This window comes from Gopherus evgoodei, chromosome 7, assembly GCF_007399415.2.
Source record: "Gopherus evgoodei ecotype Sinaloan lineage chromosome 7, rGopEvg1_v1.p, whole genome shotgun sequence".
Lineage (NCBI taxonomy): Eukaryota > Metazoa > Chordata > Testudines > Testudinidae > Gopherus > Gopherus evgoodei.
The window spans coordinates 70874406-70889724 of NC_044328.1; the positions used below are offsets into that span (position 1 = coordinate 70874406).

General features: G+C 44.1%; 1 protein-coding gene across 1 annotated transcript; it reads right to left on the minus strand.

Moving 5' to 3' along the window:
* Window positions 1-1061: 1061 nt before the first annotated feature.
* Window positions 1062-13003, minus strand: LOC115655498 (neuropeptide Y receptor type 4-like). The gene is given in 3 exon segments (XM_030571005.1): window positions 1062-4911; window positions 4913-6130; window positions 12904-13003. Coding segments are annotated over 2 exon segments (1128 nt in total). The 5' UTR covers window positions 6020-6130; window positions 12904-13003; the 3' UTR covers window positions 1062-4890.
* Between the last annotated feature and the right edge of the window lie 2316 nt (window positions 13004-15319).

The following is a 15319-nucleotide window of genomic DNA, read 5'->3' on the forward strand; positions in this document are numbered from 1 at the left end:
CTTGAGAGAGAACCTGGGCCACGCAAGCTGCACACTGCTGGAAAACCACAACAGCAGCAAATAGCGTTTGCCTCTTGGATGGAGGGGGCACACTGGTGAGTTCCCCCCTGGCACATCCACCTGTTCCAGCACCCTGACTTTTGGGTGTATTCTTCCCCTGAACTTACTTAGCTTCTCCCCTCACTGATTTTCTATTAAGGCCTTGATGAAGCCAGCAGCCTGTGATCTGTGTCAGTGCCACTGTGTGCAAACCTTTTGAATAGCTGATACTCCCACTTTTCCAGCATTAGCAGTGGGACACTAGACTGCAGAGATGGTGCAGGGACCATCCTTCTGAGGTGTCTCATACAGCGTCAAGCACACTGTTTGCAGTTAGCTATAATGAATCAGTCAGAATACTCTGCACGTGAATGGCACTTTCCATATATAACATTCCCCCTTAACTAATACAAGGATCTCAAGTCAGGTGTTTGTCACTAATTAAGCTAATGAAGTAAGTAGTATTATCCTCTTTTTACAGATGGACAAACTGAGGCACACAGAGAGCAAGGGATTTAGCCAATCTTATTATTTTATTTGTTATTTTGGGGTCCCCAAAGTGTGCCAGGCATCTCTCAGACACATGTAAAGATATTATCCTTTCCTTGAAGGGCTTACTATTTATATTCATTGTGTCACAATAAGCGGGGCCATAAAATGACAAATGGGGCAAGGGACAGGATGGACAATGGTGACAATAATAGCTCATGGTTACTTAGTAAGGCATGTACACACGTCATCCCCATTCTCACAGTAATAAAGCTGGTAATAATTTCCCAAAGCATCACTAGAATACTCAGCAAACATAATAGGGCCCCATGCTCCATTACCCTGAACCTCATTAGTCATTTACACCTGTGCAGAGTCAGTTAAAACACTACTGTAATGACACCCCAAGAGGGTGGTTTTGAGAACTGAATCCAGGACATCTGCAGCAAAAAGCTAATGAAGTAAGTAGTATTATCCTCTTTTTACAGATGGACAAACTGAGGCACACAGAGAGCAAGGGATTTAGCCAATCTTATTATTTTATTTGTTATTTTGGGGTCCCCAAAGTGTGCCAGGCATCTCTCAGACACATGTAAAGATATTATCCTTTCCTTGAAGGGCTTACTATTTATATTCATTGTGTCACAATAAGCGGGGCCATAAAATGACAAATGGGGCAAGGGACAGGATGGACAATGGTGACAATAATAGCTCATGGTTACTTAGTAAGGCATGTACACACGTCATCCCCATTCTCACAGTAATAAAGCTGGTAATAATTTCCCAAAGCATCACTAGAATACTCAGCAAACATAATAGGGCCCCATGCTCCATTACCCTGAACCTCATTAGTCATTTACACCTGTGCAGAGTCAGTTAAAACACTACTGTAATGACACCCCAAGAGGGTGGTTTTGAGAACTGAACCCAGGACATCTGCAGCAAAAAGCATTCCCTGCTACTGGCTGAGCTAAAGGACCAAGGAAGCTAGGAGCCTAAATACATTTGAGAATCTGAGTCCAAGTCCATTAGCTCAGAGCAGACTCATAGACCTCTATGCTTCATCTATCCACTAGAGTGGGACAAAGCCAGTGTGTGTTAGCATGGCTTGTGCTACTCCCTCTAATCTGTTAGCCTTTGCATACGCTTTGCACTCACAGGTGTAAATGATTGAACAAAGTGCAGGGCAAAGGAGAATCAGACCCAACAGCTAACTCCACCCATTAAGAATACAGCTTGAACTTGATGATACTGTACAATGTAAATAGCTGAGCTGATGTATCACAGTTACAGCCATATAATAAGTTCTCTGTCAAATAGGCTTCACTTAGCATTATGTTCTTGGAGCTTTTCATGCTAATCAGTGACAAACACAAGCCTTATGTACATGCACTCTGCTTGGTAGCAAAACTTCCATGACTAATTGTGGTGTTCCCTTTAACAGACTGGTGAGCACAAGATCACCTATTTACAAACGGTTACAGATCAGATATCTTCTGTGCTGATGTGTGATCAGAGCTTGACATGCAGCTGTTAATTAAATATTAGGATTCTAACAAGTGCAGGAAAGAAGCAGAATTACTCAAGGCTAATTGGGAGAAACTCACCTCTAGGAAGAAGCCCAGTCCACTACTCAAATCCCACTTAAGCCCTTGAATAAAACACAGTTTATGCAAAGTTCCGGTAAGTCAAGGAGATCAGTCAGAATGAATATATTTTGTGCTTCTCAGCACTGATTGATAGGACCATTCTGGTTTCAGTTACTGTACCGAGGTTGATCTAGGGATGTGGCCTAGAGCCCACTTGGTTTATAAGGGTACCAAGTCTTCTAGTGGACTCAACCTCTAGCCCAGAAGTGGCATCTTCTACACGCTAATCAAAAGAAACAAATTCCCCTCATTGTCATGTCAACTTACATCAGAAGAATATTGCAGAAAGCTCATCGGGAAGGAGCAGAAATGTATGTCTTTCACAGATTGCCAGATCAATAGGTAAAGATACAAAATGAAATCATGCACAGATCATCTGACTGCAGCACGCAGAATTCTGAATGGAATCGAAAGGATAGCTGCCGCCAGACAGATAGTTCAGGCATGGTTAAGAATTTGGGGGCTAATCCCGTAAGGTGAGGAGCATCCTCAACTTCCACTGACGTCAATGAGTGAGATTCTCAGCTGACGTAACTTGGCTCCATTGAACTCAATGGGCTGCTCCCATTTACATCACCTGAGGATCTAGCCCACTGGATATTAATGGATCTTGCTATTTTGTAGCATGAGATAGTTTAGCTCCTGTCTTCACAAAATCTGACCTGGAGAAGAGTTCTGTGGCTCCAGAACTTGTCTCTATCACCAACAGAAGTTGGTCCCACCAAAGCTATGACCTCACCCACCTTGTCTCCCTAATACCCTGGACTGACATGGCTACAGGTACACTGCAGTCACAAAATCTGTCCCACATGCTGTGGTCTGAGGGAAAACATGCATGGGTCAAATTCTGCCCGGACCTACCGCTTTGTCTAGGGAGGTATCTACCTAGCTATTGTATTTCTAGGACTCTGCACTGAATACCTTCCACCATGTGCAAGCCCATTGACTTGGATGAGATTTCACAGGATGTCAAGTCATGACAAAACATGACCCCATATAGGTCTTTTAAATTGACCTAGTATCTTTTATATGAAAGTATTGGTCTCCTTTCTGATTTGCCTTTTACTTTCAGCAGTGCCTAATATTGGCTTTCATCTTGTCAGTACCCGGTTCTTGGTTTCCCAGCAGTATCTGCAGAGCAATGTCTTGATAAAGAGAATAACTTAGACTCCAGAAGTATGATGTACTGTTCTTTTCTAATGAAGAATGAGTATTATGTTTCTTATGGTTTGCAGGTAAGTTGCCCAGACAAAGGGTAAAAAATATCACTGACATGAGAAAGCACAAAGCTCGCTTCCATGACACAATTGACAACCCACTTGATTTACATGTGGCTTGGATTTAATGTGTGTGACTCAATCTCCTTCATGTATTTTCATTGCTCTTCCATAGACTTTTCACAGTTTTGGCATCACTCCTTCCATCAAGGTCCTTTCTCTTCTTGAGGAAAACTGAAGTCTTGGTGCCTATTTTCAAAATGTGCTTCACTTCTCTGGAAGTGTCATGGCTCATTACAGCTGGCATTTCTATATCAGAAGCTTTTCTCCCCAGCCATTTGGTCCTTCCACATGAGAGATCCTGTGAGCAGAGTGAGATGCTAAACAAAGAACGGGTGTGACACTGGCTAAGTTTCACCTCAGTCCCCCATCTGAGATCTGTCAAAGACTCCAATGATGCAAACATCTTAAAGCACCAGCATTTGTGACTGTACCTTTAGTAGCATAGAGGCTTAGGAGAAGGACAGTCAAGTCAATCTGACCAAGTTCCCATGTAAATCTGAGATTGTTGGTTTTGCATCATCTGAAAAGGGAAGTGATCTGCATAGTCTCTGAGAGGAGTAACAGAGGCAACGAATAGAGTAACACCTCCAACTGTTGTCTGTCATCCATAGATGGCGCTAGGTCTCGATGCACCTTGTTAGTGAACCATGGTTCTGGTTTGTGCTAGGTTAGTGTGCCATGTGGTGTAGTTTTCTGGAATATTGCCATCAAGAAGCTGGCCAAAAGAGGGTACACGAGAAGCCCTGGCATGAACAGAGATTTCCTTGAAGCTCAAGCAGTAGAAGCCTGTGGGGGTTTTGAAGTGACAGGTTCATGGTTGTATCCTCATGCTGCATGGGTAGGTTGAACTGCCACCCCCAGTATCTGTATGTGAGTAGTTACAGATGTGTCACAGATCTACTGGATATGAACTACTGTGTACCCCATCAGCTGAGAAGATGAGTGTTACCTAATAGTAAGTGAGAGAGGGTTGGTAATGGACCTAGGGCTGGAAGGAACCTCCTGGTCACTGAGTCCAGTTCCCTGCTATTGCAGGCAACCATCTTGTAATTCTGTTCGTAAACTTAGTGCTCAGCCTATAGCATGTAAGTATCCTACTAATACTGACAGAGGAGAATTTCCACTAACTCAAGTGTTTGAGTTGGAATTCCTGGGTTCTATCCTCAGTGATAACGGTGTGCAGTTTAATTGATGACTCTGCTGTCCGTGTGCAACCATAGATGTCTATTAAGTAGTTAGAAACAAAGCAACTTCTTGTGCCTATGTCATGTTTGCGTGAAGTCTGTTTTCAGAGCTGTGCCACCTCATCGATACATACAACATAGTATCTCCTTTGATCTTCCTCACTTATCTATACTGATTATCTTTCCTTGCAGTCAATGACTGTTCTTCCAAAAATTGGACAGCAGCAAGCTATGGTGTATATGTTGGAGTCAGACTATGGAGCCATCTGTTGCTTTTAGCATCCATGTATAATAACCTTCCTGAAGTCTCTTCAGTGAAGACTTCAGAAGCTGTTCCCTGGTAGCTAGATGAATTATGCTGGCAGCTCAGTATCAGCAACTTCACTTCGTTTTTGAAATTATTGTTTAGGAACCCATAGATAACAGGGTTGACACAGGTGGAAGCCATGGCTACTAGATGGCACAATGAGAAGATCAGGTTGTGGTGGCAAGGGGAAATGGCTTTGTAATCCCAGTCCTCAATGCTATTGAAAACGTGCAATGGTAACCAGCAAACAGCAAAGGCGATCACCATGGATACTAATAAAATGTTTATCCTCCTCAGCTGAACCACCCGGCCATTGTATGCACTCTTCTCAAACATGTCCTTTCTCTTCTGCAGGCGTAAATAGATACGCAGGTAGCAAACCAGGATGACGAAAAGCGGGATGCAGTACTGGAACAGCAGCAAGGTGGTGGTGTAGATGAGTCGGTGCTGGTCAGATGGCCATAAGTCCATGCATATGGCCTTGTCGGCAGAAGAATCCGTAATATAGGAGAACTGCCTGTACAAGTCATGTGTCAAGATGGAGGTCATCAGAAAGGGCAGAGACATGAGGCAAGCTAATGTCCAAATGACTACAATCCCTAGATAGGCTTGGGGGATGCTTGGCCTCCAACCAGTTGGGTTTATGATGAGCTGGTGTCTTTCCAGACCAATGAGGACAAGAGAGAGAATTGACACACTCACAGAAGTACACTGGATGAAGGAAGTCATTTTGCACATGACTTCACCAAATATCCAGTAGTCCATCAGGGTGTAGACGATGGTGAAAGGCAGGCAGACGATGCTCATGAACAAGTCAGAGACTATCAAGTTGGTAATGAGTATGCTGGTGACATTGGTCCTCTCCTTCTGCCTGACTATGACACTAATCAGGCAAACATTTCCCATGATGCCTAGGATGGTTTCTAAGCTATATGAGGTAACTAGAAAGACAGTAAGGTCAGTTGTGTTTCTGCAATAACCTGTGATATGTGTGAGGACGCCTCGCTCTAAACTCAAATTCTTATTGAATGGAAAAGGAAGGACCATGTTAAGATCTTCTGTCTTGCTCATGCTGGAATCAGAAAGAGAGCCCAGAAATATGCAGGGAAATGAGTAGGATCTGGGTCTTCAGGGCCCTACCATAAGTTCTTCTGTTCAGTCATGTAGAGAGTCTGGAAATGCCTGCAAAGGAAAGAGAGAGATTAGTTAATCTCTTCTAGCAAAATTAAACAAACAGAATTTTCTGGGGGTGATGAGTGTTTTCTTCCCTGATGAACACTTTTCCATCTTCCTTTGGCTCACTGAATTAGACCATAAACTGGAGTAGCTTGCTGGACAGTGAAATGGACCAAATGCACTACTGGAGTAAGCAGGTTCAACTCCACTGGAGTCAGTAGTATTGTGACTGAATGGGCCAATAGGGCAGCTAACCAAAATAATTTCCTGAAAGTCATTAAAACTGCAGAGTTTCACTTCAAGTAAGCCAGGGTCAAATGATGGTTTGGGGTGAAAACCACATGAAACTCATTGGAGTTGCAAAGTTCTGATGCCAAAGTAGGCTGAATTAGTTGGTTTTGGCCATATTTCACCTCTAGTAGTTGAAGTGAAAACCAAGAGGTGCAAACAGGGCCAGCTCGAGGGATTTTGCCACCCCAAGCAGCCAAAATAAAAAAAAATCGCCATGATCAGGATATGCGGCAATTTAGCAGGAAGTCCTTCACTCCAAGCGGGAGTGAGGGGCCTCCGCCGAATTGCCACCGAATACTTTAAAGTGCCACCCCACTCCGGAGTTGCCGCCCCAAGCACCTGCTTGATAAGCTGGTGCCTGGAGCTGGCCCTGGGTGCAAACTCCATCAAGCGTAGTCAAAAATCATGTGGTATGAATTGTACATGAATGGAGCACACCATTACATTCTTAAAGGCCCCTATCTCCGGTGTGAACTGGACAGTAGCACCTTACAAATATTCACACCCAAATCCTCACCTGGTGTAAACTGGCCTTGCTCCACCAAAGTCAAAAGGACTATGTGATTTACTCTGACTGCGGAAATGGCCCTTAATTTGTGCAGGGTCTAGTATCAAATCATCCATTTTGTGAGAGTTTCACAAAGACTGAAATTGTTGAGTCACAAAATCCAAATGAAATTATGAATATTTTTTCACGCAGCTTGGTAAAAGGTTCTTAGTCAGTTTTGGATGCTGCAAAGGAAAATTGACCACAACTGAAGTCAGAAAGAGAGAGGGGATTAATGAACTAATGGATGCTGAAGGGATTTTTTTATTATTAATCCAATCAATATTTTATTTTCAAATAAAGGTGGACAATAAAGACCCGATTTTCAGAGGTACTGAGTATGCATTGCTCCTATTGACTCCAGCAAGAGTTTGGCTGCTTGGTACTTCTGAAAATCAGACCCTAAATCTTTTATTCAAAGGTGGAATTAATTTTTGGCACAGCTGGAGTTCCCATCAGATTTGTTCATTTGAAGGAATAATATACATTAGATTTTCCTTGTCTTTCCCATTGTTATTTAGAGAATAGAAAGAAGCCAATCAAGGTATATTTTTCAGTGAGTTGCATAGGTAATTGGACTCTTGTCTGTAGTAATAAGAGCTGCATAGCTGATTTCATTCTGTCCTTTGCAAATTTCTGTGGGAAAATTTCAATTTTGCCAGAATTTTTCAATGTTCCATTAGGAAAACCAAAATAAAATGTCTTGTTTCAGGATGGGCCAACTCAAACTGAAGCATTCCTTTGTCCAATCAAATGCAAACATTTTATTTTGGGGCAATTCTACATTAACCTTTTTCTTCTAGAGCTGTTGCAGTGCCTCCTGGGAGTTTAAGTTCAAGTGCATTATGCCCCCACTCTCCTCAATGAGTTAGGCTCCATGGCTGCACTGCATATCCCATGATGCACAGCAGTCTCCCCCCCCATGATGGATGATCCCATCAGGGTGCATCATGGGAAATAAATTCTAGCTGGGGAGCTCTGCCTATAGAAGAAAAATAGGGGTATGTGTAACTCAAACTAGAACTCCCATGATGCAATGCAGCTACTCAGGCAGTTGAAGTTCAGTGTTGACCTGACCTTCCATTATGTGAAAAAAAATGGTATTTTGACTTTTCATCCTGATTTGGAATGACAACAGTTTTCGAGATCTTGGAATTTCCTACCCAGCTCCAGAGGTTTATATTAGTTCCCATTTTGAAACGACCACATAATTTGGCACAATGGGAAGTCCCTAATCAAGGGTGGCCCAACATTGTAATAATTGCATAGACAGAGCACTGTGGTTCTTGACTACTACTGAAACCTATTGTCAAAGGGGAGCTGGGCACACAACACTCATTAAGAGTCAATGGAAATCCCAGCCATAGGCTCCAGTTGTGTCCGTAGCCCATCTCTGCTGATACTCCACTCGCAGCCCTTCCCCCCACAACCCCAGAGCAAGGCCCATTTACCCTGGCTTTGCACAGGGCTGTGCATTCCATTTCTGCAGGCATTTACTCCTATTCTCCACAGAGCCAGTGCCATGTCCTGTACTGGAGTCCAAAACTTCTGATGCATCCAGGCAGGGAAGGAGCAGACATCACCCCCTCAGGGAGCTCGCCTGAACAAGCAGGCTGCTACATGGAGTACTGAGGCTCGCAACATGCAAGGTAAATATATACTCACTGAAAACCAGTATTTACTGATTGCATAAATCTTTACTCTGCAATAACTGCTACCCAAACAGGCTTGTGAGTCTGAGATAAACTTTTTACACCTGCAAAAAAGCAATCATCGGAATATTACCATGTAAATAAAATGGTTTTGCAAGCTTATCACATTGTTTGAGTAGCTTTTATTGCTGAGGAACAGCGTGTGCACAGGTGCCCCACTGTGGTGTAGAGGAGGGCTGGGTTTTTTCATCTTTATTCATTGCATCAGTTGTGTCAGAAGTTGCTGCTCTCAAGAACCCAAAAGAAAAGTTTTGATCTAAAATCTAAACCAATCTAAAAGTAAAAGGAGCTTCATTCTCTTTTCTCCGCTTCATACGAGAAAATTAAAGCAGCAAAAAAGTAGAATGGTCTATAAGACAAGCACGCAAGAGTGTCTAACTGCGATATTCAATCACACATGTAGGAGTTGGTGTTCTTGATTCTGATTTGGCTTAAAAGCGATGTTAACGGTTGATCTAGATTCCCCTCCTCCCCGCTCTCCTTTTCCTTCTCTCTCTCTCCCTTTCTTTTCTTTGACATATTAGGTGTTTGGATAATTCAGTCTTGGAGTGAGTGGAGAATATGGAAAATATCCATATTCTTTCTAGGAAGAACACATATGGCTCAGTTTCCCCCCATTCACTTTTGTATTGTTACCCTCTGTATTGTTACCACTTGTATGAATGGGTTAATTTCCTTTCAGGGATCGTGGATAAAGGAAGGCAGTGATTGGGTGCGAGTCACGACCTGAAGAAGGGCTCTGTGTATCTCAAAAGCTTTTCTTTCACCAACAGAAGCTGGTCCAATTAAAGATATGACCTCACCCACCTTGTCTCTAATATCCTGGGACCAGCATGCTACAACAGCACTGCAAACAGCCTGTGAATGCAGCTCCCTTGTGGATGCAATGGAGGCCAACCATCAGACCACTGATTTTTAACAACTATTGGCCACGGGGAGCAGGACATGTGAAAACAGCATGACTAGGACTTGAGATCATAGAATGGAAGATCCTGCCGTACCAGGGCAGGGATGCAATCGTGGATGTCTGAGCAAGACAGGCAGGTCATGCTTCCAGCATGCACGTGAGTCTGTAGGCCTTGCATTATCATTCTAACCTAATGACCCTAAATACTGTATTCCAGGTGACTAATAGATGACGTCTCATTTTTGAGAAGGCTGTCCTGTGTCACTGCAGCCATCTGCTGGTTGCATAGCTCCCAAAAGGGTAAGTTTTCAGTGGGGGTCCAGGTTTATCTGGACAGGCTGAAAGAGATATGTTGAGAAACAGGATTGTTGGAGCTAAGGCCCCAATTTTAGAATAGCTGGGACACAGGGCTTCCCCTTGTAAAAAGTGAAGGCCCAGGACTAGGATTAAGGGTATGTTTGCAAAGCAATTGGGAAGTGTGATAGCAGCACATGTAGATACACCCTAGTTAGCTTTGTGATTGGAGCATGTGTAGACACTTCTGAGTTACTTACTCAGATACATATCCAGGGCTGGCCCATGCCACTGACTGAGCTGCTGCAGCTTCACTGCTATTGTTACTCAAGCTAGCTTTGAACTAGCTAGATTAAAACTAGCTCAGATGTGTGTATACATGCTGCATTTGCACCTTCTGACTGCAATGCAGACATACCCTATGAGTGGGATGCTCCCAGAGGGGCTATTCAAAGGTCAGAGACGAAGCACCTCCTGTAGATCTGTGACAGAGAGCCTGTAAGATGGGGATAATGAACGTTATCATGGAGTGTATCAGAAGGCTCTGCAGCGCAGTCTATTGTGTTAAAAGTCCAATATTCTTAATACTTTGCATTTCTACAGCACCTTCCTCTGGAGGATCAAAGCGCTTCCAAGACATTTACTCTCACGACACTCCTTTGAGGTAGGAGGAATTGTTACCCTCATTCCACAGAGGTGGGAACTCAGGCACAGGGAGGTGAGAAATTATTTGTCCACTATCCAGAGGGCATCAGTTTCATTCTATCCAGGTTCACATGCCCATCAGCCTGACGTGTGTAGTAGAGCCAGGAATAAAACCCGTATCTCTTGCGTTCACTGTTCTGTTCCAATCTTCCTCCACTGACCATGATGTAAAAGTAGTTCAAGGAAAATAAGGGATAATATGGTGACCTTATATTTATATCCTACCTTCTCCCACAAAGGATCTCAAACCTCTATCACCTAGTCACAAGCTTTGCTTCATGCACCACACATAGAATTATAACTAAGCACTCCCGTGCTATCAGAAGCCTGCTTGGACCATTATTTCTTCGTGTTAATAATCCGTGTTTATTACGGTAGTGCCTAGGGATCATCCAAGAACATATCCCTATTGCTCAAAAGTTGCTCAAATAGAGAGTAACAGATAGTCCATACTGCCAAGACCTTACCATCTAATGAGCAAGACAGACAAAGGCCAGAGGAAAGGGATGTAACATAGAAGAAGAAGATCTACTGCCATTTTGCCACTCATGTCACTCTCTTGCGACCTGATTCACAGCCAACTGAAGCCAATGGGGGTATTTCCAATGACTGCAATGGGCTTTGGATCAGGCTCTAGGAGTGTTTTCACCATGGGTGTCTGGTATCATAGGCTGGGGAAGGCTGAGCCTCCCCAAACTTCTGCTTAACCTTGTTTTCTATTTTTTAAGCATGTTTGGTAAATGAGAAGCTTACTCTTCATGGCATTGTCTTTTAACTGTGTCTGTTTTTATTCTAATATTTACTTCTAGTGTTGGAAGATTTTTTCAAGCATGGTCCACATTCCACCCCACTAGTCCTCCTTCCCGTCCCAGCTCTGCTGCTCGTTTTCCCCGGTGCGGCACCGCCCATCCTCTGGGTGCTCCAGGACTGGGCCGGCCACCTGCCTTCTGGGCACTCTGGGGCTGGGGCTGTGCTACTTGGCCACCCGGTGCTCCAGAGCTGGGGCCACACTGCTTGCCCTTCTGGGGCTGCGGGAGGGGCTGGGGTTACACTGCCTGCCCTCCCGGCACTCTGGGGTTGGGGCCACGCTGTCCACCTACCCGGTGCTCCGGGGCTGGGGAGTGCTGCTATAGGGGAAGCTAGGGCCATGCTGCCTGCCCTCCCAGTGCTCTGGGGCTGGGCTGGGGAAGGGGCCAGTGGCCATGGTAGGGGGATGGCTCTGGGCTCCAGCGGTGGGTATGGAAGGGGTGGGGACTCGGGCAGAAGGGGCAGGACTAGAGGCTAGCCCCTCTGAGCCAGTAGTTCATGCACCACCAGTGGTTTTCACCTTTGCCTCTGGATTGGAGTTGAATCCTAAAAAAACCTGTAACATATACACAAGGGACTAAAGGGCTTCATAAGGATCTTTTGTTTCTGGGAATCTGACATAGTAAACCCTGCGTTCCCCAAGCATCTCTTGATTTCAGGCTGCACGCCCCAGCCAGCAAACACGGCTCTGTTTCTAACTGAAATACAAATTGAATTAGACAACTGGAGCAAACTGGCATAGAGGTACACTTGGACTGGTAAAAACGCCACTCACTGGAGCACTGTATTGCAAAGCAGTCTAGACTCTAACATTTTCCATTGGATTCTCCTGTTTTAAAACTTTTTCTTTCTTAAAAGCCTCTAATAAAACAATAGCCCAATATGGCAACAACTCCTACTTCTAATCCAATCGTTTCGCTCAGGTAGAGAGATCATAATGCTCGTACACAATACCACTTGCCCGTGGACTTGAGTTTAGATCTCTTGGTTAGTGTTTTCTGATAAGAAATCAGACAGAAATACCTAGTACAAAGAGGAAGATCAGCACAAGTAACAAAATCATAATTACAGCATAAACTGACAGCCTCCCGAGTGGCAGTTTAATAGATCCATCGATTCTAAGGCCAGCAGGGATCAGTATGATCATCTAGTCCAGGGGTAGGCAACCTATGGCACGCGTGTCAAAGGCGGCACGCGAGCTGATTTTCAGTGGCACTCACACTGCCCAGGTCTTGGCCACTGGTCCGGGGGGCTCTGCATTTTAATTTAAGTTTAAATGAAGCTTCTTAAACATTTTAAAAACCTTATTTACGTTATGTACAACAATAGTTTAGTTACATATTATAGACTTATAGAAAGAGACCTTCTAAAACCATTAAAATGTATTACTGGCACACAAAACCTTAAATTAGAGTGAATAAATGAAGAATCAGCACAACACTTCTGAAAGGTTACCAACTCCATATCTAGTCTGACCTCCTGCAAAGTTGAAACAAAGTATTCAGAAAATTCTCACCTGGTAACATCCACACTGATTAAGAAGGTTGCTGCTTGTGCTGGGTATCTGTGCCACAGCAGAATAGAGGAACTCCAGAGCAGCAGAGATTTGCTGTCCTCCCTCTGTTGGGATGGGAGATTTGGAAGGCATCTCTCTCTCTCTCTCTCCCCCTCTGCAAAGGGAACTTAGCCAATGAGTTTTGTTCTTTGCTGACAGCCCAGCTTTGAAGTGCTAGCTCCCTCTGTTGATTTAGAAATGTATGCATTCTACTGATAGTTAAGACAAACAGCAGCTGTGCGAAAGAGATATGAAACTATTTGAAGTGCGCTATACAGGCTCCTGCACGATGAGTGGCAGATATATTAACACACAAGAAATAAAAATTAAGCTATGGAACCTGATGCTGTGTTCCTTACTGAGGCAAGCCTCTCTTTGGATTCGATGGGGATTTTGCCTAATGTGCATGATTAGGCCCCAGGTATTGGACACATTCCAATTTCACAATCCGCTACTGCCTGGCTGTGTATTCAGACTACAGAGAAACCCAAGCTTCAAAGCCTACATGATTCAGTGTGTATAAAGGGGATTGTTTAGGTAAAGTATCTGTAGGTTTGGGGCCTGAGGAATTGCAAATTATGGGGATTCAGAGCACCTTAGGGACTGAGAGCACGGATTCCACTGACTTCTTTTCATCTTCTGACCAAAAACCAGTGCCAGAGGTGGTACTACATCCAGAGCAGCGTAGTTTGGGCCATCAGAGCTCAGGCATTATGGCTGCCAACTAACCTGGCAACCCTCATAAATGAACATTACAGGAATTGTAGCTATTCTGTGTTTCCATATACAGACCCTGTAGTTTTGCACCAGGGAGTGAACTACAGACTTTCAGCAGCAAAAAAACACAAGGTTCTGTTATTTGAGCTAACAGGATAACTATGGGAACTGTTATTAAGTTGCAGGGTCTTATGCTTTCTGGGACTGGCCATTAGCAGGGGGCAGGACCATTTACACCAGACCATCACATTACATTCTTCTTCACGACATAAGCCAGCCCTGAATATCTGAAGTTCATGGGTTCGAGTCCAATGGTTGCAAATAGGGTCTGATCCAAAACCACTGAAGTCTGCCGGTTGACTTCAATGGGCTTTGGATCAAATCAATGTACAATAAAGGGAGTATCCTCGAATCTTCTAAGCCAGGCCAATTCAAATACAGTAATGCCACGGTTGTGAATTCAGGTCTAGCAGCTGTAGAGTCATGATAAAAATGTCCTAGGATCTTGTCACTGGTTTAGTCACTTGTCACTGTGCTGTAGTTTGGGCACAGTGATAGACAGATAGATACTGACTCTCCTTCAGGCTTTTAAAAAAGCTGAGGTTTCCTGTTTGCCCTGTCCAAAGATACTGAAGCCAGAGAATATGAGATGGTTTATTTAACTGGCTTGTTCACTTCTGCCCTTATTTATTCACTGTCAGTTTGTTTATCTGTGCTATTGATCAGAGCCATAAATAAAGTGGAGATATTCTAGAGCAGTTCTCAATCTTCTTGCAACCCAGGACTGGCTTGCTGCCTTCCTAAACTGTGTTAGGGAGATCTCTGGGACCAGTGCCAGTCCAGGGACTGGTCCTTGAGAAACACTTCTAGAGCACAGGCTGTCCTGTTATGGGAGTAAAAAGAGACTTTGGAAGCTGGTCTTCAGACATGAGGGTTTCTTTGACTTGTTCTTCTCTTTCTATCCCCGTCTGCTTGAGTTATTCCTTAACTAATCATATCTCACCCCGGGTCCACACCTGGCAAGGTGTTTGCCATGTTGCCTGTATTCTCTGCCATTAGCATCTGCTCTCTTCTTAAAGTCAGCTGCAGGGGACTTAACTCTTAGCAGAATCAAGGTCCATCTCCTGACCACTTATTGGTGAGGCCAGTTGTGTTAACCCTGGTGTCCTGGCCACATTCTCACTGGGGTAATACATCCAACCTCCTCACACACTCCCTTGCGCCTTTCAGTGGAATATGGCATTTTCTCCACTTCCTGCTGCATAGGGTGGCAGTGTGCGTTAAGCAGCTGATGCAGGGCTGTGCTTGAGTGGAGAATGAAATTATTCCTACACTGTATATCGTTTATACAGTCTGACCTTGTACAGACAGTGTAAGAATCATAGGACTGGAGGGACAATGAGGTTGTCTGGTCCAATCCCTTGCACTCATGGCAGGACTAAGTATTATCTAGACTATCCCTGACACGTGTTTGTCTAACCTGCTCTTAAAAATCTCCAGTGATGCGATTCTACAACCTCCCTAAGCAATTTATTCCAGTGCTTAACCACCCTGCCAAGAAGTTATTCCTAATGTCCAACCTAAACCACCCTTGCTGCAATTTAACCCCATTGCTTCTTGTCCTATCCTCAGTGGTTAAGAAGTACAATTCTTCTCCCTC